General features: G+C 38.5%; 1 protein-coding gene across 4 annotated transcripts in view; it reads left to right on the top strand.

Annotated features, from left to right (window-relative positions):
- The window catches only part of LOC122548918 (DNA topoisomerase 1-like), a 144,449-nt gene extending 120,522 nt beyond the window's left edge, over nt 1-23,927 (top strand). For all 4 annotated transcript variants that reach the window (XM_087986612.1, XM_043687897.2, XM_043687895.2 and 1 more), the window contains 10 exons: nt 1,124-1,311; nt 2,719-2,863; nt 7,044-7,187; nt 12,227-12,412; nt 16,687-16,755; nt 16,851-16,965; nt 18,883-19,010; nt 20,839-20,933; nt 21,945-22,094; nt 22,463-23,927. In XM_087986612.1, the coding sequence (XP_087842738.1) occupies nt 1,124-1,311; nt 2,719-2,863; nt 7,044-7,187; nt 12,227-12,412; nt 16,687-16,755; nt 16,851-16,965; nt 18,883-19,010; nt 20,839-20,933; nt 21,945-22,094; nt 22,463-22,565 (1,323 nt within the window). In that variant the 3' untranslated portion in view covers nt 22,566-23,927. The remainder of the gene's footprint in view (nt 1-1,123; nt 1,312-2,718; nt 2,864-7,043; nt 7,188-12,226; nt 12,413-16,686; nt 16,756-16,850; nt 16,966-18,882; nt 19,011-20,838; nt 20,934-21,944; nt 22,095-22,462) is intronic.
- The last annotated feature ends 2,561 nt before the right edge of the window (nt 23,928-26,488 follow it).

A 26,488-nucleotide genomic window follows, 5' to 3' on the forward strand; every position in this document is an offset into this window, starting at 1 on the left:
ATTAGCCAAAGGGGTAGAACTTAAAGGCAGGAAGGTTGGTCTGGCAATAGCTAGAGTGTCTGCTTCTGGATTTGACATCATAGGAGGAATGTGATTGCAGAAATTTAGTAGATGTTGCCTGGGCTGGATAGTTTTAGTTATGAAGAGGTATTGGAAAAACCAAGCTTGTTTTCCTTGGAACAGGGACGACTGAGTGGGCGATTGAAATGTATAAAATTATAATGGGCCATAGGGTAGACAGCAAGAGGAATCAATGACCAGATGGCATAGGTTAAGGTAAAGAGCAGGAGTCTTAGGGGGGATTTGAGGAAAATCTTCCCTCAGCATCGTGGAAATCTGGAACTGTCTGCATTTAAGAGTGATATACATTGACTTCCATAATTTCTAAGAAATATTATATGTAGACTTCCGATACCAAGACATATTTGGCAATGGGTCAAGTGCTGGAAAATGGCATTAGTATAATTAGATGATTTGTTTTTGACTAGTGCAGACTTATAGAAGAACAGCTGCTGTAGACCTCTGACAGTTTATGAAGAAAATAGTCAGACAGGAGGCTGGAAGAACACAGCATTCGGGTGTAACACCCGAAACATTGACTTCTTCACCTCATGATGCTGCCTGGTTTGCTGTGTTCTTCCAGCCTTCTGCCTGTTTACGTTGGATTCCAGCATCTGCAGTTTTTTTTACTCTATCCAAGCTGATGAAGAAAAGCAGATCAAATTTATGATACATCAAATGAAGGCGCGAAAGCAGAAATTAAGTCATTGCTTGATTAATTCAAATGTAAACGTTCATTAGAAAATTACAACCGAATACAACAGCTTACAAATCCGATGCTTGCTAATCCAGCCCTGAGACTTAATAATCTACTCGAGGCAGGACTATAAAAGGGGAAAATATCTAGGGTCTTTGCTGTGAGTACTGCCTTACTTGAAATGGGGTGGCTAGTGAGTCTGGGCATGCCCATGTGCAAATACTGTGGAAATACTTGATGTATTGACTCCTACATGCATAATGGGAACTCAGAACTACCTGTGTATCTATACTCCCATGGGATCAGGGGCAAAAGGTCATAATTAACTTCAAACTATCCAGTTAAAAACGCAGTCTTTTCCTACAGAAACTAAAAGTAGAACAAGATGTAATCGCTGAGATATATGGCTACTGTGTAATGGATGGACATCGGGAGAAAATTGCAAACTTCAAGATTGAGCCTCCAGGTCTGTTTCGTGGACGTGGCGACCATCCAAAGATGGGAAAACTAAAGAAAAGGATCATGCCTGAAGATGTCATTATCAATTGCAGCAGGTAAGAAAGTGTACATGATGTCTAAAATAAAATATCAAGAACAAACTAATCTGTGATTTAGGTTCCCTCATAACTGTCACATTTTCTTTTTCCATGATGCCAATAATTTTCCCAGTAGCTTTGAGTTAGATTTTTTTTTTCTTGTGATAACTGCTTATATTTGACAGTAATTGAGAACCTTCCTGTGTTTGCTTTATATGAAGCAAAAACAAACCCTGGTCACTTGCTTATAACGATTAAAAGAAAAAACTTTGGGAATTGGTAAGACTTTGGGACTGGGTTCCATCACTTAAGTCTGGTTTACTTTTAGCTCAGCTTGATGTAATAACAGCGTTTCTAGTCTCTAGTCTTCTCTTCTAGTTTTCTTCTCTCTCTCTTATATTAAGATATCTCAATATGGTCCCAAGATGTCAATTATAAAGAGTGGGATCCAGTGTAATTGTTGCACTTTAATGCCGAGGTGAATCTGGGATCAAATTGAAAAGCTTCTGATAGGTGGGGTGACTGGGCATTTGAAGCTGGATTTCAATGCAGCTTTCGACAGACTGGTTCCCAGTACAGGCACACAATCCTTTATCGAAAATCTGAAAAGTTCCGAAATCGAAAACTTTTTTTCGTGAAGTGTGCAGCGACATTTTGGCGTGCAAACAGATGACCCCACTCCATACCCATTCGAACCACATCATCAGGTGTGACATGGCGGCGTATTCCAGCACTGGCAGATGTCAATTGTGTCTCAGCTCTAATATTATTCACATGTGCGTTTCCTTGGAGGTGATTTTTAAAAAAAACTTCACTGGGAAAGTGTCATTTATTCTGATTTCTGAAAAACGATAGGCCCCAAAGATTTTGCATAAAGAATTGGGTACCTGTATCTTAAATGCTGGGTTGGTGATAACATATGTCGTTGGAATCCATGACTACATACATAGTGTACCCATGCTCCTGAGATAACGGTTTTATAGTTCTATGTCAAAGCAACAGGTATTAAACAATTATTTACAGTAAACTTAAAACATCTTAACTCAGCATATGTTTTAAGTAAATTTTAAAATTTGCATTCTGCATAAGAATTTCTTTTCGGCCATGGGAAGTTCTCTACTCTGGAGAGAAACAAAGGGAATGTTACTGAATTTATTTAAGGCTGAGTTTGATTTTTGATAGTCAGGGTTATGGAGGACAGAGAGTGGATTTGAGACCTCTGTCAGATCAGCCATGATCTTACTGAGCAGCAGAGCCAAATGGCTGCCTACCCATAATATATAGTGCAGGAGGTTACTTGTCACCTACTAACTGGTTTGCTGAGTTTTCATTGAGCGGCTTAGCTCACATTTAGTTTGAGTTAGTCTAACTTGTTCAACATGTGTGTTTTTGACTGTTGTTATAAAATAATCTCATTTTATTCAGAGATTCCAATATTCCAGAACCTCCAAAAAATCACCACTGGAAGGAAATACGTTTTGATAATAAAGTAACCTGGCTGGCATCATGGACAGAAAATGTTCAGGGGCTACTTAAATATGTCATGCTCAATCCAAGCTCAAAACTTAAGGTCTGTATTCCCTCAATGTCTGTCAGTTTCTTACTATTATGTGGCTCAAGACTTATCACACTATCTTGTTCTTTAAATTGTTCTTTCTTGACCAGAAGTGAGTAGAATGGTTTCCTTTCATCTTGCCTTCCTGACACACAGGTTTTCAAAAACAAATTTAGTAGCTTGTTGGAAAAACTCATCTGAGCTGAAAATGTGTTGCTGGAACAGCGCAGCAGGTCAGGCGGCATCCAGGGAACAGGAGAATCGACATTTCGGGCGTAAGCCCTTCTTCAGGAAGCAGGTCGGCTTATGCCGAAACGTCGATTCTCCTGTTCCCTGGATGCTGCCTGACCTGCGCTGTTCCAGCAACACATTTTTAGCTCTGATCTCCAGCATCTGCAGACCTCACTTTCTCCTCAGAGGGAAAAACTCATCTGCCTCACTAATGTCCTTTAGGGAGGAAACCTGCTATGTTTATCTGGTCTGGTCTACATGTGATTCCAGACTGTCAGCAATATCCTTCACTGTTAACTGCTGTCTGAGCAATTGGGGATGGACAATAAATGCTGGCCCATGTAATGACACCCTCATCCTATAAATTAATTTTTAAAACCCAACTTCTGTTTAGTTAACTAATGTTGTAGTTTGGGAGCAGATTGAGAATTTGTAGTATGATGGATAAGTGGAGTAGAGTTAGTGGCTAAAAGACACAGAATAACTAGTTTGGGAGAATTTATCTTGCTGTGGAGTGCTTAGAAAATCCTGTTGCCTTATTAAGAACAGTCATAGGAGCAAATTATAGTAATACGGAATTGGTACAGTTCAGAAGGAGACCATTCTGCTCATTGTGTCAGCACTGGCTCTCCGATGAACATTACAACACGGTGCCATTCTCCTGCTTTATCCACCTACCTTTGCACATTGTTTTTATACAGATACCCTCTTAATAGTCTCAACTAACTTTACCTCCACCACACTTTCAGGTAGTGCATTTCAAATGTAAACCACTCAAATGAAAATGTTTTTCCTCACACGGCACGGTGGCACAGTGGTTAGCACTGCTGCCTCACAGCGCCAGAGACCTGGGTTCAATTCCCGCATCAGTGGAGTTTGCGCATTCTCTCCGTGTCTGCGTGGGTTTCCTCCGGGTGCTCTGGTTTCCTCCCACAGTCCAAAAATGTGCAGGTTAGGTGAATTGGCCATGCTAAATTACCCGTAGTGTTAGGGGCAGGGGTAAATGTAGGGGAATGGGTCTGGGTGGGTTGCTCTTCGGAGGGTCGATGGGGACTTGTTGGCCCGAAGGGCCTGTTTCCACACTAAGTAATCTAATCTAAAGCTTGCTACATTTGCAAGTCACTTTAATTTGATGCCTTTTTGTTCTCATTCCTTCTTATGAGCAGGAAGAGCTTCTTCCCATCTATCTATGCCTGCTGTGATTTTAAAAAGTTGCATCATACTTCCTCTTAACCTCTCCCTACTGAGAGCAATCCCAACTTTTCCAGTCTCTCTAACTAATGTTTCTCATCCATGGGAACAAAATTTGGTGGTGTTTTTCAAGCTAAGGATATAAATAAATATCTAAGAGAGAAAACTTCTTAAGGGCTTTGTAATGAGAGTATACCAATATCTGAAGACATAAAATGAAAGTACCATGGATGTTGGAGATCAGAAAAGGTTTGCTGGATAAATACCCAGGAATGATTTGGTCTGTCTATCAGGAAAGGGTAGACCAGCTAGGTTTTTTTAATTCATTGGATGTGGGTGTCTCTGGTTAGGCCATCTTTTATGTTCAGCCCTAATTTTCCACAGGAAAGTTAAGAGTCAACCATTTAACTGTTGGTTCTGAAGTTACATGTAAATCAGACCAGGAACCAGCACAATTACCTTCCCTAAAAGGACGTTAGGTAGATTTTCTGGACAATTGGCAATATCCTTATGGCCATGATTAAACTCTGAATTCCAGATTTCTATTGAATACAAATTCCATTTGACAGGGTGGGTTTGAACCCAAGCCGTGTGTTTCTCTGGATTAATCATTTAGTGATAGTACCACTAGGCCATTGCCCCAGTCCTGAATCTGGTGGAGTTCAGTAGAGTAAGAAGCAAATTGTTTGAAATGGAAAATTCCTGAGGAGACCTAATAGGGTGCATGTGGAAAGGATGTTTCTTCTTAAGAGAATCTAGATGTAGGAGTCCAGCTTTTAAAATAAGACTTCTCATGTTTAAGAGATGAAACTTTTTTTTTCTCATAAGAGTCTTTTAGAATCCTCTTCCTCAAGGCACTGAAAGCAGGTTCCTTGAATATATTTGAGGCAGAGGAGGTTGATTGATTGTTGATGAGCAAACTGTTCCTCAAGTAGGTGGTAATGTGGAATAATCAGATTAGGCTTGATCTTTTTTACTGGCAAAGTATGCTGAAGGGTTCCTCTTATTTTGATGTACATGACTGGAGTCAGCAGGTTTTGAGGACATGAAATGTCTCTTCATCGTGAGATTAGTGGTGTTGTGTCTGGACTTGTACTTGAAAGCTTTCCTTTTTGCTCTTCTGTTGGCCAAGAACCCCCTCTGATATCTCTCAGAATTCTTTTGTGAATTCTGTACAAATTGCCTTTTCTAGCATCTTTTCATAAACAAAGGGCTGATTTGTTCATTCAAATGACTTGTTGTTTCATCAGGCATATGCCTTAATTGCATTAAGATCATTTCATGTTTTTTGTTCTGTCAGAATTTTTGAATTCATACATTTTTAGAACCCATTGTTTTGACCAATGGTTAATCAAATTCTAAATGTCTCCCTTTGATTGTCTAGATAATACAATTTAATTTATTGAACCATCCCAGTGTAATGTCCAACTGGAAATGAAATTGAAAACTTAAAGGTGTTGTTAGCCACAGATTTTCTCACAAAAATGTTCTTTTCACAAGTGTGTTCGTTGAAAAAAAATTTGCTGTTTAGGAACAGCAGAATTGTGATAATCACATTTTCCTTCCCATCCTTTGACACACAGATTCATAGTGATGCACGGCATGGAAACAGACCCTTTGGTCCAATTCATCCATGTAGACCAGATATCCTAAATTAAATTAGTCCCATTTACCAGCACTTAGCCCATATCCTTTAAACCCTTCCTATTCATATACCCATCTAGATGCCTTTTAAATGTTGTCATTGTACCAGCCACCACCACTTCCTCTGGCAGCTCATTCAATACACGCAACACCCTCTGCATGAAAAAGTTGTCTGTTTGATCCCTTTTAAATCTTTCCCCTCAGCCTACAATGCTCCAGGAAAAACAGCCCTGCCTATTCAGCCTCTCCCTCCAACCCCAGCAGCATCCTTGTAATTTTTTTTCTGAACCCTTTCAAGTTTCATAACATCTTTCCTATAAGAGGGAGACCAGAATTGCACACAGTATCCCTTAAGTGGCCTAGCAATGTCCTGTATAGCCGCAAGATAACATTCCAACTCCTATACTCCATACTCTGACTAATAAAGGAAAGCATAACAAATGGACCTTCACTATCCTATATGTCTGCACCTCCACTTTCAAGGAACTATGAATCTGCATTCCAAGATTTCTTTTCAGCAGCACTCCTCAGGACCTTACCATTAAGTGCATAAATCCTGCCCTGATTTGCTTGATTTGTTTTTGTGAATTCAAACTGCACTTCTATTCTCTACTTCAAGTTTTCAATTCTTTGCTCCCCTCATAATTAACATGTAGTCATACAGTTGGAGAACAGTAGTTGCTTGCAAATATCTTCTATAGATAGTGATTCATGATTGATAGGGAATGCTATTGATTTCTATAGGCAATAAACTTTTTGTGTGAGTCTAAGTTATTTTTGAGCCTTTTGACCAAGGGGCATCAAATCTAAGCTGGATGATACCTTAAACCTGCATGTTTTAAAGCAAGAATATTTGGATAGCCTCAAAAATGACTATCTCCCTTGTGTATGGTGTAAACGTTCTGACACCAATTTGTAAATTCTTACAGAATTATGACTTAGATTAGCTAGTTCCAGACCGATTTGAGATTTAATCTGAATTCCTGTTTGGCTTTGTTCCACAATACCTATTGAGGAGGAGGTGCTTTGAACCCATTTACTTTTATTCTGAAATACAACGAATTGGAATATCGAGCAATTATTTGATGAATAGAATTGACTTTGTATTTTTGTCTATTAATACTAACAGGGTGAGAAGGATTGGCAGAAGTATGAAATTGCTCGGCGCCTAAAGGACAAAATCGATGCAATCCGGAGTCAGTATCATAGAGACTGGAAATCAAGGGAAATGAAAACACGGCAACGAGCAGTGGCATTATATTTCATTGACAAGGTACAATACTTTTGTTATTATATTGTATTTTTATTTAACGCTGGTTTGATGTAGGGGAGATAGGGATTGTGTCGTATGACAGTGTAAGCCAGAGACAGACTAGTGTTTTGGATTAGGGGACATAGGCTTGAATTCTACAAAAATGCAAAGTAAGTAATTAGCAAGGGGGAAGTTGAGACTTATTGAGTACCCAAGGGGCTATCTTCTCATAATGGCTTGGTTGAAGAATTGAGTATGTGGCATCAGTATTCACAAAGATGCACTTAGAGAAGAAAGCAGTTAGAGATGGGATAGTAATCAAAAGGTCCTTCTCAAGGATAACTAGGGATGGTCAATAAATGCTTGACAAGCCAGTAATGCCCAAATCCTGTGAATGATTTTTTTAAAAAGCCTACTAAGAAGAATGACATTGCTAAAAACTGCTAAGTGACTGTGTCTAGATGGTATACATCCTGCAAGAAGTAAACATAGAAGTCGTAGAGTTATTAGCTAATACTGGCATCCATTCCAGGTGATGTCGATACAGGGCAGTGCCATAGAACTAGGGGATTTGCTAATTTTGCACCATAGAAAGGGAAAAGGAGGAAGGTTGCCTGCTCAACATCAAGGCTGAGAATGTTGATGAGTATAATTATCTGGAATAAAATAATTGTCTTTTTGGAAAGGCACAGCTAATCAAAGAGAATTGGCATAGGTTTGCTAAAGGCAAATCATGTTCACTACAACATTTAAAAGGCATCAGGATGGGATTATGGAAAGGAAGGAGGAAACGGTGAGCACTGCAGATGCTGGAGATCAGAGTCAAAAAGTGTGGCACTGGAAAAGCACAGCAAGTCAGGCAGCATCCGAGAAGCAGGAGTGTCAGTGTTTTTGACATAAGCCCTTGATTCCCGATGAAGGGATTATGCACGAAACGTCGATTCTCCTCCTTGGATGCTGCCAGATCTGCTGTGCTTTTCCAGCACCACACTTTTTGACATATGAAAAGAGGGGGTTTAGAGGGATATGGTGGCAAATGGGACTAGGTTTATTTAGAAATTCTGGTCTACATCAATCTATTTCCATGCTGTATAGCTGTGACTAACTTGAATTTTTTTTGAGGTGTTGAAACAATCAATGTTTTTCTTTAGTTTTCTCATTTTTTTGGTTTGAAGTAGTGAGTTAAAGTTGAGAATCTAATTTGGTACAGTAGCTTGTTTTGAAAGGTGGAGTAGGCAAACAAACTGATCTTTGTTTATGGGAAAGATAATTGTCGGTTAATTATTGAACTAAGAATGTTGCAGACTTTTTGGCAGCAAGAAGTGTTGTGACCATCAGATATATGAGCAGAATTAGGCGTTCGGACCCATTTAGTCTGCACCGCCATTCGAGCATGGCTAATTTATTTCTCAATCCCATTCTTCTACTTTCTCCCCACAATCTTTTGATCCCCTTACAAATCAAGAACCTACCTATCTCTATCTTAAATACACTGAATGATTTGGCCTCCACAACCTTCTGCGACAGAGTTCCACAGTGTCACCACCCTCTGTCTGAAGAAATGTCTCCTTTTCTCAGTTCTAAACGGTGCTTCCTCCACCTTGAGGCTGTGTCTTTGGGTCCTAGTCTCTGCTACTAGTAGAAACATCTTCTCTACGTCCACTGTATGCAGGCTTCTCAGTCTCCTGTAAGTTTCAGTCAAATATCCTGTCCATTGAGTACGGACCTAGAGTCCTCAACTGCTCATGTGCACTGAATGTTGCTTGACGGTTGGGCGCAAATGAGTTTTAAAAGGTAATTTGTAATTAAACTTAATTTCAGGGCTAATCTTCAAGCTAAATTAGTTCTTTAATCTAGTAACTAAAAGCTGCTCTATTTTATTGGGTGTAGTTTGTCATATTTCTGAAACAGGAGTCTGCTGATTCACTTTTCAGTGAAGATGGTTAACTTAACAGCTAACTTGATCCAGTTCAGAAACACTGTTTTTGAGACATTTAAAAGAGAGGGAACATCAGTGCTGTTTGGCTAAATGAGTGCTTGGAAGTTGGGTGAAAACAGGGAGTTAGATGAAGCTGAAAGATTGAGCATCACACTCAGTGTTAGTTCAAGCAATTCTGAAAGTGAGATGGTCCTAATGAAAACAGCCAATTGATAAGTGATACCTGCAGAGTTTCTCATACAATCTTTAAAGCATAATACATTAGCTTAAATAAAGTGAGGGACTTTCAATTATAATAGAAGTGTTTGAACCAGGGAACGCCCCTAGATTAATTGAATTAAGTTCTGTTCTCTTAAAAGGAGTAACTGGCTTAATCTAGAGAGAAGTCATGACCTCAGGCACATTGTGCAAGATGAGTACACCATGTGGGGAAATAAAGGATGCTTCCCATGTCCCTTATGTCTGCGTGTGCTAGGTGCAGCATTTGGCTAACTACTTTTGAGAGCCGGAGCTGTGGGTGGATTTACTGGAGCATTCACGATACTGAGAATTTCATGAACCTCAAGACTCAATGGCCCGTTTCTATGTTGTATCATTTCTATGTTCTATATGACAAGCCCTTCTTCCCCGGATCATTCTTGTAAATCATCCTCTGAACTCTTTCCAACTCCTGCATATCCTTCCTTCAATATGGAGCCCCAAACTGCTCACAGTATTACAAACATGGTCTGATCAGAGCCTGAGTCTCAGCAGAACATTCCTGCTCTTGTTTTCTAGCTGTCTCTCCATGCATGCCAACGTTGCATCTTCCTTCCTAACTGCCAGTTGAACCTGCATATTCACCTTAAGAGAATCCTGAATTAGAACTCCAAATTTTCTTATGCCTCAGATTTTCAAAGCCTTTCCCCATTTGGAAAATAGTCTACACCTCTATTCTTCCTACCGCTCACATTTTCCCGCTTTATATTCCATTTGCCACTTTTTTGCCCACTCTCCGAGCTTGTCCAAGTCCTTTTGCAGCCTCTCTGCTGCCTCAACACTATCTGTGCCTTCTTCACCCAGACCATTAATGGAAAGCGTGAATAGTTGCGATCCCAACATTGACATTTGCAAAATCCCACACATCGCGAGCTGCTATCCTGTTGAAGACTTCTTTACCTCCACACTCTGCCTTCTGTCAGTCAGCTAGTCATATATCAATAACAGTTTTTTGCCTGTAACACATGGGCTCTTATCTTATTAGGTACCCTCCTGTGGGGCATCTAGTCACAGGCTTCTGGAAATCCAAATGGATCCCATCCACTGGCTCTCCTTTGTCTAACTTGCTCTCCTTTGTCTAACTTGCTCATTATCTTTTCAAAGAGTTCTAACAGATTTGTGAGGCACAACCTTCCTTTGATGAAGCTATGTTGACTTGGCCCTATTTACCATAAATTTCCCAGTACTCCACAATCTCATCTTTAAAAGTGGACTTGTAAATCTTCCTAATGACCAAGGTCAGGCTAACTGGCCTAGGATTTCTTATTGTCTTCCTTCTTTCCTCTCCTCTTAAACAGGGGTGTTACATTACTGTTTTGCAATCCTCTGGGACCCTCCCTGACTCCTGTGACTCTTGACAGAGTGCAACCAATGCCTCTACAATATCCTAGCTAACTCGTTCAGAACACTGGAGTGTAGTCCGGATAATTTATCAATAACTGGCAGTTGGCTGGATAATGCATTGGTTAATCATGGAGAAACCAGTGCTAGCCAGCCAACTATGGAGAATGTTGGAAAAGGAAGCAAGAAACCATAGATTAAACTGGTTTTGACTGGGTTCTTTGAGGAGAGGGCTGTGTGCTTAGAAGCTACTGGACTGGGAAGCTGTGTTTGAGATATACTCTAGTTTTATATTTAAAGAATTGTTAAATATTTTGAGAAAATAATCTCTATTTGTAAGAAATCAGTGAATATTCCTGAGAGCCTGTTGGAAGCTGTTTGCATTGAGTTAAAGCAAGGTACAATCCCATGTGCCTGTAATATAACACATTGTTCGATGATTCCATAAAGATCTGGTACTCATAGTTGAAATTGTTATCCAACTGGCAAATTACAATTCTTTTATTTTCTATAAATTTTCCCTTAACTGTGTTCGGTATTGAGTGGAGCATACAAACAAAGGGGGTTGGATGTAATGATGCACCTTAAATAGACTATATTGCTGTTTAGCTTTGCTCTGCTTGTTTTTTTAATTAAACTTAGTCTCTGAGATTTGTTAGTCATAATTTCTGATTAGGAACAACTGGCAAATTTCAGTGTCATTGAATATTTTAAATTCACTATGTTGTGATAGTGAGGCTGATTTAGTTTGGCTTGCTGTGTCATAACAGGTAACAAGGTTAACCTAATGCCATAGTTGTACATGTGGATCTCTCCACAAGAAATTTAACTTTTTATTTACTTCTTTCTCTGTTACATCCACTGCTTCCAAAAGATTTCTTGTTTTTGACCTAAATTGACCCAGCAAATCTTTAATAATCTTTACCTTGCTATGCTGTTAAATATTTGTGGGGTTCCCTTTTGATTTCCTAATATTTTCTCATTCTCTTTGCTCTTGTTGCCTTTTTCATCCCATTTGTCTGTATTCTTTAGCTGATGTTTGTCTCCTGTTCTCTTTTTTTTTTAATATCGCTTTGCTTTGTCATCTATAGGCAAAGTTTTTTCCCTGGGGTGGGGGAGTCCAGAACTAGAGGGCATAGATTTAGGGTGAGAGGGGAAGATATAAAAGAGACCCAAGGGGGAACATTTTCACGCAGAGGGTGGTACGTGTATGGAATGAGCTGCCAGAGGAAGTGGTGGAGGCAGGTACAACTGCAACATTTAAGAGGCATTTGGATGGGTATATGAATAGGAAGGGTTTGGAGGGATATGGGCTGGGTACTGGCAGGTGGGACTAGATTGGGTTGGGATATTTGGTCAGCATGGATTAGTTGGACCGAAGGGTCTATTTCCATGCAGAACATCCTTTATTGTAAATTCCTTTAAACAGCAATGTATTTGCAATGCTTTGAAAATTTGAACTGTATATGGTTGTTTTAAATTGTGCCTTAATTAAATAATTTATTTTTTCTATTCTTAATAGTTAGCACTAAGAGCTGGGAATGAAAAGGAGGAAGGAGAAACTGCTGACACAGTTGGTTGCTGCTCACTCCGTGTTGAACACATTAAGTTGAATGAAAATGATAAAGGGCAGCAGTGTGTGGTAGAATTTGACTTCCTTGGAAAGGACTCAATCAGATATTATAATAAGGTTCCAGTGGAAAAACAGGTACAGAGCTCATTTCCACTACATAACATTATCCATCATATTAACTTGCTTTAGTCTGATTTAAGTCAGTTACTTAAATCTGATTGTTTAGTCCCAAAATATGATTGTTTAAAATCTCTACAAATTCTTTGCGTGATTAGTGTATCAAATTGTAATATTGAACCATGCAGATAAGCATGGGAGAGGCAATGGCATAGTGCTAATGTTACTAGACTAGTAATTCAGATGTTCAGATGAATGTTCTGGGGAACATTCCACCTTGGTTCAGATTCCACCTTGACAGATGAAATTTGAATTCAGTGAAAATACTTAATTAAAAAATCAAATCCTTGCAAAAATGCTGGTTTACTAATGTTCTTTTACTGTAAGAAACCTGACCCATAGCAATGTGTAAACACTCTTGACTGTTCCCTGAGTCATAGAGATGTACAAGTCACTCCATTCAAGGGAAATTAGGGATAGCAATAAATGTTGGCCCAGCCTGCAGCGTGCATACTCTATGGACAAATTTCTAAAAGAACATATGGGTTATGTGGCATTGAATTGAGTGGATTGCTAAATAGACCATAATTTACTCATACTAACTCAGATATTATCAACTCCTAGTCCTTACATGAGTAAGGTTAAAATCTGGCTGAGTTTCATGGATTGATGAACATTTAAGATTTGCAGATGGTGTACCAGCAGACCACACATTTCGATAAACACTAATTTAAGTGAAACAATAGTTGCTCATAGGTTCCTTGATCATAGTGAAATATGAAAACCAGACTGCCAAGTATCAAGTGATAATCTAAACCTTTTGAAAGGTGTAATAAAAAAAAAATTCTTCATTTACAGTTATTAGAAAATGACTATTATAAGATATTTGCAGGATTGTGGTGTTCTTGCTCCTCCTCCAAATTTGAGGATTGCAATGCTATTGTTTAATTCCTTGTCTTGTTCCACTTGCATTTAGTTAAATTGGCAACATGATTTAAACCTACCAGATCTGCATGACTTGATGCTACAATAGTTCACCTACTCCAGCTGCAAGCTTCTGCCAAACATCGCAAATGAGATTATGAACTTGCTATAAGGCATTAACAAAAGCACAGCCTAGATTATAACAGTGATGCTGCTAGTTGCTTGACTATAGTGATTCACAAATTAGGATACATGAATCCTAGTGTTATCTGTAGTGACTTCAGAGGTGATCTGCAAAATGGAATGCAAGTGCTGATTGAGCACTTAAGTGAATGAGCAGCAGCCAGAAGTCAACATGCGAGTTGGGACTTGATTGCAGCATGACCTGCATCCTCACCCAGAAGGAAAATGCCCAAGGCTATACTGTAGAGAAAAGTATATTTTCTATCCTTGCTAAATCCCCTGAGCCATTGAGTAAGGTGCTCTTAGTTCATCAACTGACTACTTCTACCATGGGGTACCTCCATCTGTAACTCAATAATATTTACCTTAAAAAATGAATATAGAAATTAGGAGGAGTAGTAGGCCACTCTGCTCCTTTAGCATGCTCCACCAAACAGGGAAAGACTTCAGAAGTCTGAAGAACAAAGTGATGTGTGATCTAGTGCATGAGTCACATGCAATGGATAAGGCTAATGGGATGCCATTCTTTAATACAATTGGAATTAGACACATAAAGATGTTATGCTTTGATTATATAGGGCGTTGGTGAGCCAAATACTTGTGTAGTTTGGTCTCTTTTAAAGAAAGAAAAGAAATGCATCGGAGGCAGTTCAGAAAAGGTTTGCTGGACTGATACCCGGAACATGAGTTCTCTTGGGTGACTTGACTGGACAGGCTGGGAATGTTTCCATCAAAGTAGAGTAAGGGATCACTTAATTTAGTGGGTGATTTAAGATTTTGAAAGGTTTTGATAAGCTGGACATGCAATGATATTTCCCCTTGTGGGTGAGTTCATACTGGAAGGTATGCCTTTTAAATTAGGGGTTTCCCTTTTAGGACAGTTGAGCACTTTTCTATGAAAGTGTCATGATTTTGGAACACTCTGCCCTAAAAGGGCAGGGTCATTGAATATTTTTAATGGAGGCAGTTAGATTTTTGTTAGGTAAGTGAATAAGGTTATCGGGGCATAAATGGGCATATGAAATTCAGATCACAAACAGTTCAGTCATGATTTTCTTGAATGGTGGAACATGTTTGCAAGGTCAAATATCCTTTTATAGTCCTGTATTTCATATATTCATGTTGTCTCTAATATCTTCCATCTCTGAGAACCTGTAGTTTCTTGCTTTGTCTCCCTCCCTTCTTAAACAGAGGTTACTATTTTCCATTCTAATTAAGCATTTTCTAAATTGAGAGAATTTAGAAAAAGTAACACCAATGTATAAACTATCCCAGCTGTTTCTTTTAAGCTCCTAGAGTGTATTCGAGCAGAACCCATTGGATGTCTGCTCCAGCTCCAACAATATTCTGATTACTGCTTCCCTAGTGATTCTAATTTTCTTGAGTTCCTCCCTCCCTTCTTTTTATTGATTCTGTAGTGTTACTTATTTCTTCTTAGTGAAATCCGATGTAAAATATTGGTTTAATTCATCTGACATCTCCTTGTTTTCTATTAATTTCACAGTCTCCGCTATATACCACTGTTCATTCTGTTAACTTGTTTAAAATACAGTTCAGGTATTCTTTGCGTGTCTAAAAATCGGAAAGACCTAACAAGTGAAGGTCTTTTTCAAATGTGGACCCGAACAGACCTGTAGACGCACTGACTTCAGGCGGTTTGGCAAAGAACTTCACTTGGCTGAATTGGGCCTAAAAGCAAAGTGTTTTCCCACTGGCCCAAATTCTGGTGTCTGCAGGTCCGTTTGGGCCAAGCAAAGATGTTTTTTCTAAAGGACTCAAACGGACTGATGGGGGACTATATCTGAGAAAACATTCTTCATCTGAAAGACTTGGTCCTGAGATTTTCAAAGTGATTCTTGACCTTTTTACCTATAGAAATCTTTACTTTTGTTGTATATTTCCAGCTAGCTTACTCCCATACACTCATTTTTCCATCATTAATTTTTTTGTTTAGTGTTTTTTTTATATCATGTTCAATCTTCTGACCTGCCACCTTTTAAATTTGGTTTTGATTTAAACTTTTTAGCTAACCCAGATTGTAAGATCTGTCTTTGGAACTTAGTGTAAAGTTGCTATTCTATGCGTTCTGAAATATCCCTTAAATGTCTGCCACTGCATTTCTAGTAACGCATCTCTTGACCTAATTTGCCAGTTCACTCTATCTGCTTCTGCTTTCATGCCCTTTATTGAAGTTTAAAGTACAAGTCTTCGGCACACTTTACTCTCCCTCATTGTGTAAATTTCAAATGTATTGTGGTCACTGGTACCCTGAGTGTTTATTCTGACATCACCAGTCCTATTTCATTGCACATAACAAGTCTATTATAAACTGCTTTCTGGTTGACGCCTGGACATCTTGCTGTAAAAAACAGCATATTTAAATTCATTTGTCCAAATTTATCGCCCAAATTTGGGAGAAAAATATCTATTCTGACCACTTTGTTGTATTTCAGGTGGACTTCTCACTTGACTTTTTATTGAACATCACTAAAGTCTAGGGAGTGACTGGTATTTTCTGCAAAGTGGAGTGCAGGATTAAATTGACTTGTGTGTTACTAATTCTGAATTATGATGAAATAGTAATGATCACATTGTCTTTCTACTTTAAAGTTATTTACAGCATTGAAGGTGGCTATTCAGTTTATCAAGTCCATGGTGGTTTACAGAATAGCCCAGTGAGTACTACAGCTGTGCCTGAAAATGTCAGCCATGGCTCATTTGACATTCTCCCTTCCGGGTCAGTGGGTTGTGGGTTCAAGCCACAGTTTAGAATCGAGTCCATATCTACATTTTGCACTATTAGGGTTATGACAGTGAGATGAGATGTTAAAATTGAAATTCTGTCTGATGCCTCACCTGGGCACAAAATATTCCATGGGATGTTTGAAAAAGAGCTCTGTGTTTTGACCAACGTCTAATCCTCAGCCTTATTAATTAGGGAAATTTATTTGGCCATACATCTCATTGTCCCACAGCAATGGTGTACAATTAGTTCTCCACATTTCCTGAATTATAATCATGACAATTCAGGAATATTTGGTATTGTGTGTAAACAGTTTGTGACACCCTGAATTCGTGAGAGGCACCCGAAAATGTTCTTTATTTCTTTCGTTTACTTGTATTTGTACATTTGTACAACATTTACAATTCCAGAGTGATGTATTTTTTGTATTTCTTTCTACCAGGTGTTCAAGAATCTAAAATTGTTCATGGAGAATAAGGATCCTACAGATGACCTGTTTGACAGATTGAATGTATGTTGTATTTAGATGTATTTACATTAGTGAGGTTGACAAATATGCAATTTCATCATCCTTTAATATAGCTAAAGTAATGTATTTTCTTTTAGACCTCGGATTTGAATAAACACCTTCAGGAGTTGATGGAAGGGCTCACTGCCAAAGTGTTTCGAACATACAATGCCTCCATCACATTGCAAGAACAATTGGCTGAATTGACTGATCGTAAGTGAATAATTATCCTATCAGTGAACATTTTTGATTACGAGGGTTGGTATCGCTCTCACCTCTTCAGTCAGGACGTTCTGGTTTTAAATTCAGTTCCATGGCTTCAGCCCAAAAATCAAGAAGACAGTCCAGTGCTGGGGCAGTGCTGCATTGTTGGAGTGCCATCTCTCAGGTGGGACTTTAAAGTGAGTCCCATTTGACTGCTCTGATGGGTGTAACAGATTCCATGGCATCTCTTCAAAGAAGATCAAGAGAATTATCCCCAATATATCTATACTTCAAACATTTTTGGCCAAATGATCAGATCTCTTGAGACCAGATTTGTAACTGGAGATGCACACAGGGACTTTTTAAGGGGTCCTGACACGATATATGCAAATTGCCCAGGAAGTTATCTATGACCCTCTGTAAATGCCTTAGTCTGAGCTGGAATCAAAGACTTCAGACACACCTGCAGTACTTAACTGGGTTGTCACCTATGAAATATTACAAAGGTCAAAACCTAGTCTTTAACACCTGGACTGAAAACCTGATCTGAACATCTGACCTGTGTGCCTGCCCTAACCTGACCTGCTTCTCTCTTTCACTAATGTTAAAACTGGAGCTTTAAGCTTACCATATGGCAGCAAGTGCAGCACAAAGTGATGTGTTAGTTCTTCCCCTAACTCCTCTCTGACAGAGTTCCGCAATGGACATTTCTATGAAGGTCATGCCCACAAGAATCTTGTATAGCAAATCATTGAATTTATAAGCACAACAATTCAGTGGTCATTGTCACTGCTCAAAAGATCCATGCCTGCATTTTCTGACACTACACTGGAACAGAAAATGTGTGCTTCTGACATCACGATGCTGCCATCCATTTGCTGCACCGCTTGCAAACTTCCCTTGCTGTGCCCATTCGCTCTGAAAGGACAAGGTTTGGGTGCTGGCTGATGAGAGGGTTGACAGGTGGGACAATGAGTGGCAGACAGCGCACTAACTAAGGCAGTGAGATTTGGAGTGGGGCAACAATTGGCAGTCATTCAAAATACTGTTCTGTCACTGGCAGTGACATGACCACCACTGAAACCTCAGGTCTGCTGTAACCTGCAGTGTCAACAAACATAACCTGTTCTAAAAGCAAGTGAACATTTTTGGCATGCAGTGCTATGTTAATGTCCACAGAGGGAGTGAGTTCTCTTTAAAATTGTCATATAAAGAATAAAATCCTTAGGCCCGGTGTTCCTTTTCCAAAGCTTTCATTTGCTCCAAATTATTCACTCTGGTGTGATAAACCTGTGAGAATTCTATGGAGAAGTGTTGTTATAGTCCCATGTCTTATTGTAATGCTTGAGTGCTAAGGTTTTGGCTGACATTCCAGTGAAGTACTGAATGACTGCTACACTCTGAAGCCCTACCTTTTGAATGAAACATTGAACCGAGCCTCAGTTCTTTCAGGTGATGTAAAGAAACTACTTCAATAAAGAGCAGGGAACTTGCCTCCTGTGTTGTGGCTTCTATTGATCCTTTAATTAACATCACAAAGAAAGTTCTAGTTATTAGTACATTGCAAAATTAAAGCAATGAAATGAGAAGTGCTTTATACCCCAAGTGTAGTGTAAATCTGGAACATTTTTTTCCTCCCACCAAAAGACTGGATGCTGTAAACAATTCAAGCTCTCAAGAAAGATAATAGATTTTTGTTGGACTAATGCATCAGGCCAGATAAAAGTTGAATAGGTGGAATTGAGACCCAATTCAGCCATGATGAAATTGAATGCTCAAATGACTGAATAACCCATGATTTTTCACAACATGGCAGAGCTATGTGACAGCTGTTCTTTTCAAAATATTACCTGAAATATTTAATTTGCAGCTTTACAATGATGCAATTAATTGACCAGTGATGTTGCTTGCTTGCTTCTTTTTCAGCTGAAGAAAGTATCGCAGAAAAAATCCTGTCTTACAATCGAGCCAACAGAGCAGTGGCCATTCTTTGCAACCACCAGAGGACACCCCCGAAAACGTATGAGAAATCCATGAAAAATATTCAGGCCAAGGTAAGTTTCTGAAATAAAATAACAAAAAATCATGTTTGTCATTGTTGTAGATAAATAAGTCCTTGACATTAGTACAGCGTCATTCATTTTTCTTGGATTCTGTGCAACTTCTCACCATATCTTAATTCCTCAAAACTTTCAAGATTATAGAATCTTTACAGCATGGAAACAGGGTATTCAGGTCATCGAATTGCACACCAACCCTTTGAAGAGCATCCAACCAGAGCCACCTCCCTACGCTATCCCTTTTACCTGCATTTCACATGGCCAATCCACCTAGCATGCACTTGCTGGACACGATGAATGATTTATCATGGCCAATCCACTTAACCTGAACATCTTTGGATTGTGGGAGGAAACTAAAGCATCTGGAGGAAACCCACACAGACTCTGGGAGAACATTCAAACTCCACAAAGACAGTCACCCAAGGATGGGATGGAATCAAGGTCCCTGGACTGAGGCAGCCGAGCTAACCATTGAACTACCATGCTGCTCGATATATTTGAATCCCATTTCCATTGTCTAGTTGAAAGATTCCATTACTTCCACAATTATTTTTTACTTCTGGAAACATTTCATTGAACTTCTCAAAGTTTCTAACTTACTGGGTTGTTAACTTTATCCAAAGTCTCCACTATAGTGAACAACCCATTATCCTTAGTTTTTAAAATATCAATTAGGTAATCCAAAGTTTGTGAGAAGATTTGTAGCTTGGGTGCTAGTTGTTGTGGTTCTGTTCGCCGAGCTATGAATTTGTGTTGCAGATGTTTCATCCCCTGTCTAGGTGACATCCTCAGTGCTGAGGAGCCTCCTGTGAAGCGCTTCTGTGATGTTTTCTCCGGCATTTATAGTGGTTTGTCTCTGCCGCTTCCGGTTGTCAGTTCCACCTGTCCGCTGCAGTGGCTGGTATATTGGGTAATCTCTTAAACTAAACAGGATGCTTTTGAATCACTTTAAGATACTGTGCCATAACTTTGGAGCCACTTACAGTTTACTTACCACTAGCTACAATCCTTAGCAGACTTGTTCCTTCATTTTTTTGACATGGTATCATGGGTTATAAACTCTGCATTTTTAAGTGAATGAATTCTTCAACATTCTGTGACAAAATAGAGAATACGTTTTCCTGCAACAATTGAGAGCTTCTAAGATAGCCCTGCCACAGATTGTAGCTAGGATGTTGTGGTATTTGTAACTCCTCATGTAGCTATAATTGTTTTGAAATAAAAATTTAAAAATCCACACAAATAGTACTGAATGAGTGTTAAATTATTTGAAACATGCTTTACTTATTAGCAGAGTATTTCCAAAGCCTGTCTTGTAATGACATTTGATACAGTATATGGTAGCATGCCTATGTCTGAGTCTGGAGACCCAGATTCAAGACCTACCTGCTCCAAAGGTGTGTCACACCATCTCTGAATAGGTGATTAGAAAATATCTAGAAGATAGAGATTCAGCACCATCTATAGCTGTAATGTGGAACTGTAGTAGCATTCTCTTCCAGCTTCAGCATTGGCATTAGCAGTGGATACCATAATCTATCTCAGTGCCACTTAGCTAGAATTCTGACGCATACTACTTTCCAGTGCATTTAATGAGGACTTACTGAAGACTTACCCGATTTAATTGATGTCTGTTTCGGCTCACACTTGGGAAATGTTCAGTGTGTGAGTAGCTATAGATAAACCTTGCTCTGGAAGAAGAAGAAAGGGAGACTCCCTGTCTGACAGATGAACACACAAATTATTAATAGGAATAGTGGTCTCTAAATGGAACAATAACAATTTTATTTTTAAAAAGTAGTTCATACTATCCTATTCATAGATTGAAGCCAAAAAGGAACAACTTGCAGTGGCAAAGAAAGATCTAAAAAATGCCAAGGTGGATCATAAAGTTAAAAAAGATGAAAAATCAAAACAGTGAGTATTTCTTGAACATGCTCTCTCAGATTAATTAAATAACCACTTATTAAAACAATGGCCTCCAACAGATGGAATAAAATGTGTTGATCTCTGTTTTGTAGTTTAACTAGCAAAAAGTAATTGTCTATTTTTATATATTCACTTAATCTGTTTTAAAGTTTTACACTGTTTAGTTGGTTAAATATGTAATATGGAGCTGGCCCTCAACAGTCGTTTTCCCTGGCACAAAATCCTCTTCTCCGTTTCGGCATTTTCAGTTGTTGTCACCAGATAGTTCTAAATTTCCATAACCCTTTCCATAAGAGAATGTTTCCTGCCATTACCCTGAATGTCCTGGCTCTGTTTCTAATATTATACTCCATTGTCTGGATTCCTTCACATTTTGAGTGAAAACCAGTCAAAGCAAAACGGAAATGGATGCCAGCCATGTTTTGTATTTTATTCACTGGATGAGAACATCACTGGCTCGGTCAGTATTTATTACACATCCCTGATGGTCCAGAGGGAAGTTTGAGAGTCAACCACAGTGCTGTGGGTTTGAAGTCTCGTGTAAGCCAGACCGGATAAGGATGGCAAATGTCCTTCCTTAAATGACATTAGTGAACCTGATTGGTTTTTCTGACAATTAATAATGGATTCATAATCATCGTTAGACTCTGCCATGACAGGATTCAAACCTGAGTCCCAGAGACAGTAGCTGAGCCTCTGGATTAGGAATCCAGTGATAATACCACTAGGCCATCACCTATCCTTGTGTGGCACAGTAATGACGAGGAGATGAAGTTATGAATTGTATCCTAGCATCAGTTAAGAAAGTAAATGTATTGCGATGGAGGTGATAAAACAGAGGTGAAGGTTTAGCTGAAAGTGAGATATCTTAAGTTTGCTATTATTTCTTTTAAAAAAAAAAGGGATGATTTGCTTATGCTGTTAATCCAAGGAGGCTAGGAATAAAAGTAACACTTGTTTAACATGTCCTGTTCTAAAATGACTCAATTCTTTAAACAGAATGGTAGAGAAGAAGAAAAAACATTTACAGAGGATAGAAGAACAACTAATGAAATTGGAAGTTCAAGCAACTGACAGAGAGGAGAACAAGCAGATTGCATTGGGCACTTCCAAACTCAACTATCTTGATCCCAGAATCACTGTTGCTTGGTCAGTAAGAACTAGCCAGCTTTTGGCATGCAGTACTACCTGAAACTCGGTTGAGTGTTGGATTGTTGTAATTAGATGTCCTGCATAATCTAAACTAGAAGAAATTAAGTTACTCAGGCACGATACTTGTGTGTCAAATAGTTAGTTTTCGAGACAAAACTTTATATTTTTCATTCTTTTCTTTATATTCCAAACATCAGGACTTGAGTCCTGATCTTTCATGTTACCTGGACGGGAATTTAACTAAACCCAATTAGCCCTTATTCCAGTATTAAATGTTTGTATTGTCTTTCCTGATTTATGAAATGATTGTAGAATTGCTGGATAAATGCAATGTGCATATCCCTTTACATTTCTTGTCTTTGAAGGTGCAAGAAATGGCATGTTCCTATTGAGAAGATCTACAACAAGACACAGCGAGAGAAATTTGCCTGGGCCATTGATATGACTGATGAAAATTTTGAATTCTAAAGAAAAAGTGCTTATTGAAAAATAAGTGCGCAGTATCTCAGGGAGTGGAAAAAAAATCTGTACTTGAACACTGTTCATCGAATTTGTTTCTTTCAATATGTTAAAATGTTTTTTTTTTCAGTGGCTTTGTTGCACAGTTGATGGAAAATGTTAATTTGAAAAAATTAAGATGAAAGTTTTGAAATATGTAAAGCTTAATGAAAGTAAATGTTTTGGCTTAACAGTGCTGTATCACAGCATGCTTTGATAAGTGCATATTGAGAAGTGATGAGTCTCTTGAGAGAAAGCATGCAATTAAATGGTGCCTTAGTGCATCTTGCTATTATCTAAAAGACGTTCATGTTAACCTGCAAGTTCCCTCTAAACATTTGTTTTGGAAGTTGCGGGCAGTTTGTTTTAAATGCATGACCCTTGTTTTGTGTAGTTATGGCCATATGCAAATGATAACTTAAAGGGGCTGACCTTTGTGTGGTCTGAATTGGAATGCAAGACTTTGTGAAGCTCCGAAGAGATGATGGTTACATGAAAAGTGCACAACCATTGCAATTGTGTATGAATATTGCACAACATAAAGCAGAATGTAGTATCTCAGTCTAGCTCAAGCTATTCTGGAGAAAAGTATAGAACAAAACAAAAACAATTGAATGGAAACCATACCCTGAAAGAAAGCTAGAAAACTCAAGCATCTAGCCCTCCTGTTTGTAGATTAGTATAGTCTAGGATTGGGGTCAAGTAATCCCTATATTTTTAGGCCTAAAAAGAAAACCAAGGGAAGCAAATTAATTGTAGATTATAATCTAAAAATATTATGCTTATATATGGCATTATATATGTAATGTGTAATAAAGTCACTTAAAACAAGAAGAAACGTTGCTTGAAAATATCTGAGGAAATTACTTTTTTAAAAAAAATCATGTACTCAAAATCTTACCCTATGCTGGACTGGAAGAAATAACGAGTTTAAAGACCAACTGGAAAGGCGACAGTCAAAAGACAATATTGAAAGTCTCTCCTTACACTAAATCTAGTTTCAAGAATAAGATTTTCTGATAAATGTATTCTTCTTCCCAACACCATCTAAGTATTAAGTAAATCTGAAGAACTAAGTGCTGGAAAAATACCAGACCCACACAAAAAGAAACCAGCAAGCGACTAAACGAATCTCAAACCTTGACCTCTTAACCTTCTCATCATGGTCACAATACCATATAAGCAAAAAGGGAATATTTACAATCTGTTCTCTTTTGTAATTTGTGTCCCTTATTTGAATTTACTTTTACTAACTTGTAATGTGGCAGTGTAATATTTGCTTACACGACAAATGTTCCACCTTGGAATTAATAAAAAAAAATCCAATACAGAGCCTCCAAGAAATAGTTGTGTGGAGAGTTTGTTAGGTGTGATTTGACCAACCTTGTTTGAGAATGATGTGTATTCTGTCCAGCGTACCACAAATGAGCTCAGTTTACCCAAGGAGGATAAAACCGGATCCATTGCAGACAATTAACGAAGGGCAATGAGATGTAGTATCTATTAATTGAACTATCAAAATCTGTTCTGGAAGACTTGAAAGCGCAGACCAGCTACAAATAAATTCAGAATGTTTCATTCTGCTTCAACCAAATGTTTTCAACATATCACCACAAATATTAAAATAATGCAGATTAATGATCATTGGATAATTTGGATGAGGAAACCCATTCGATTCATCTTAATTCATTCGGGACTGGATGCTATATTCGAGATGTCATCTGGAAAGAGTATGAAAACGTTTGATTACTATCTTCTCTGACAATTGTTTTGACTATATAGTTCAACATCCAATTTATGACTTCTGCATTGGTTTATTTATTGTATATCCTAAAACAAAGATCCGTATTATACTTGTTTATTTCAGTGTTCACAGAATAAGTGTGCTCTTTTTTGGTATACTTGCATTTAATTGCACCTACTTTCCTGGTTACTTAATTTTATTTCAATTAATTCTGCACCAAACTTACTTGCTTTCTGCCTTTGAATTGAGTTCTGAATCTGAATTTATGTAAATTAAAATCTTCAATAGCACTGTGCAAATCCTTTTTAAAAACCTATTAATAAAGGCCCCATGAATCTTGAGCAAATCCCTTCTTAAGCCTAGCTGTTCAGTGTAATATTCCATATATTAGTCATCTGTATTATGTCATCTTATCAACTGTCCTTTGGAATTCCAAGTACACTATATCAACAGGTTTATCCATTTTGTTTGGTATTTCCTGAATGGTCTGTAATAATTTAAACTAGAATTTTCTTAAAAGGCTTGTGATGTAATTAATTAATCCCTTTGATAAATATTGATGCCCGGTATACTACTTATGAGGTCTGCTTTCTAACTTTTCTATTTGGCATAGTAAATTCTGATTTCAGGACCACATCCACCTTTCTCCCAAAGTCATAAGTACAAATGTGGAACATAAATGCTGGCTGCTAACCCTTCCCCAGAAGAATGTGTTTTAGCCGCTCTGTAACATATATTTGATCTTAGCACCAGGGAGGAAATGCCTGTCTGTTCCCCTTACTATCACAATGCTCCTGTTTTCTTCCTCTCCTGCTGTACACTTCAGTTCGCTCACATTACCAAAAACATGGTTCTGACTGCACTCCCTTAAGAAACCTGTGCCCTCATCAGCTTCCAAAATAGAGAACCTCTTTGTCAGCAGGACCTTAGCAGATTCCTGCAAAATCTGTTTGTTTCCCTTGGATTGTCTGATGGTCACCCCATTCTCTTCCTTCTAGGCTCTTAAGGAAGTCTGAACATCTCTTCCATGTAATTCTCAGCCTCCTGGATATACAAGAGTGTCCCCAGCCACCCAAGCTCTGAAACTCAGAGCTTAAGTTTCTACAGGAGATGAAAGCACTTCTTGCATTATGTATATCCAGGACACTGGTCAGATCTATGACTTCATAGATATTGCAGGCTGCATATTCCATCCAACTGACTTGTGTTGTGATGCCTTCAACTTAAACTTCATGTTACTTGTGTACTTAGACTAACGTTAAAGGAACCAAGTTAAAGACTACTTCCCAACCCAACTTTGCTAACATATTCCTATATTATTTGGCCTTGACATTCACATTCTCAGTTAATGCTTTTCTTTTTTGTTAAAAAAAAATTCTAATCACTAACTAACCAAACAATACATCACTGTAATGTCATTGTTTTTTTTGTTCCCCCTAATTGGATGTTCTCCCAAAGCTGTAGCTGTTAAACCTATTAATCCTCTCATTGCAGTGTTGAAGTTGAAGGTGAGTTTGAGATGATAGTGACAATTGTCTCTTGGGCTTACAAAGAGAAACCTTTCATAAAACTCAATTAAGTTAATACTTGGCCAAAATATTCTAAGATTCAGCTGCAGGTTCCAGTTCAGGATGGCTTGAAACTTTGAGAACTAACTTTCAGGTAGTGGTATAAATATACGAATGTTTGTGTACCACCACCTCTAGTAAGTTTTTTTAAATTGTCCACCATTTTTCACAACTAGATGTGGCAGGACTGCAGAGTTTATACCTGATCCATTGGTTGTTAAATCATTTAAGAGTAAGTGACGACTGCAGATGTTGGGGATCAGTGTCCAAATGTGTTGTGCTGGAAGAGCTCATTCCTCATGAAGAGCTTATGCTCGGAATGTTGACTCTCCTGCTTGGATGCTGCCTGACCGACTGTGCTTTTCCAGCACCACACATTTTGACTCTGTCAAATCCCTTAGCCTTGTTGATTTCATGCCAATTCCACTGTTTGGCACGGAAGTAGTCCCTTCTCTGGGGAAAAAAAAAAGTGTACCTTTCAAAGGTTGATACCTCATTTTTCAGTGTGCCTGGTTTTTCTTGTGGTATGCCCTTCTGCACTCTTCATTGGGCAAAGATTGATCTCCTGGATTTAAGGCAAT

Source organism: Chiloscyllium plagiosum, unplaced genomic scaffold (assembly GCF_037043375.1).
Source record: "Chiloscyllium plagiosum isolate Xiang-an unplaced genomic scaffold, Cpla_swu_hap1 HiC_scaffold_4, whole genome shotgun sequence".
Classification (NCBI taxonomy): Eukaryota; Metazoa; Chordata; class Chondrichthyes; order Orectolobiformes; family Hemiscylliidae; genus Chiloscyllium; species Chiloscyllium plagiosum.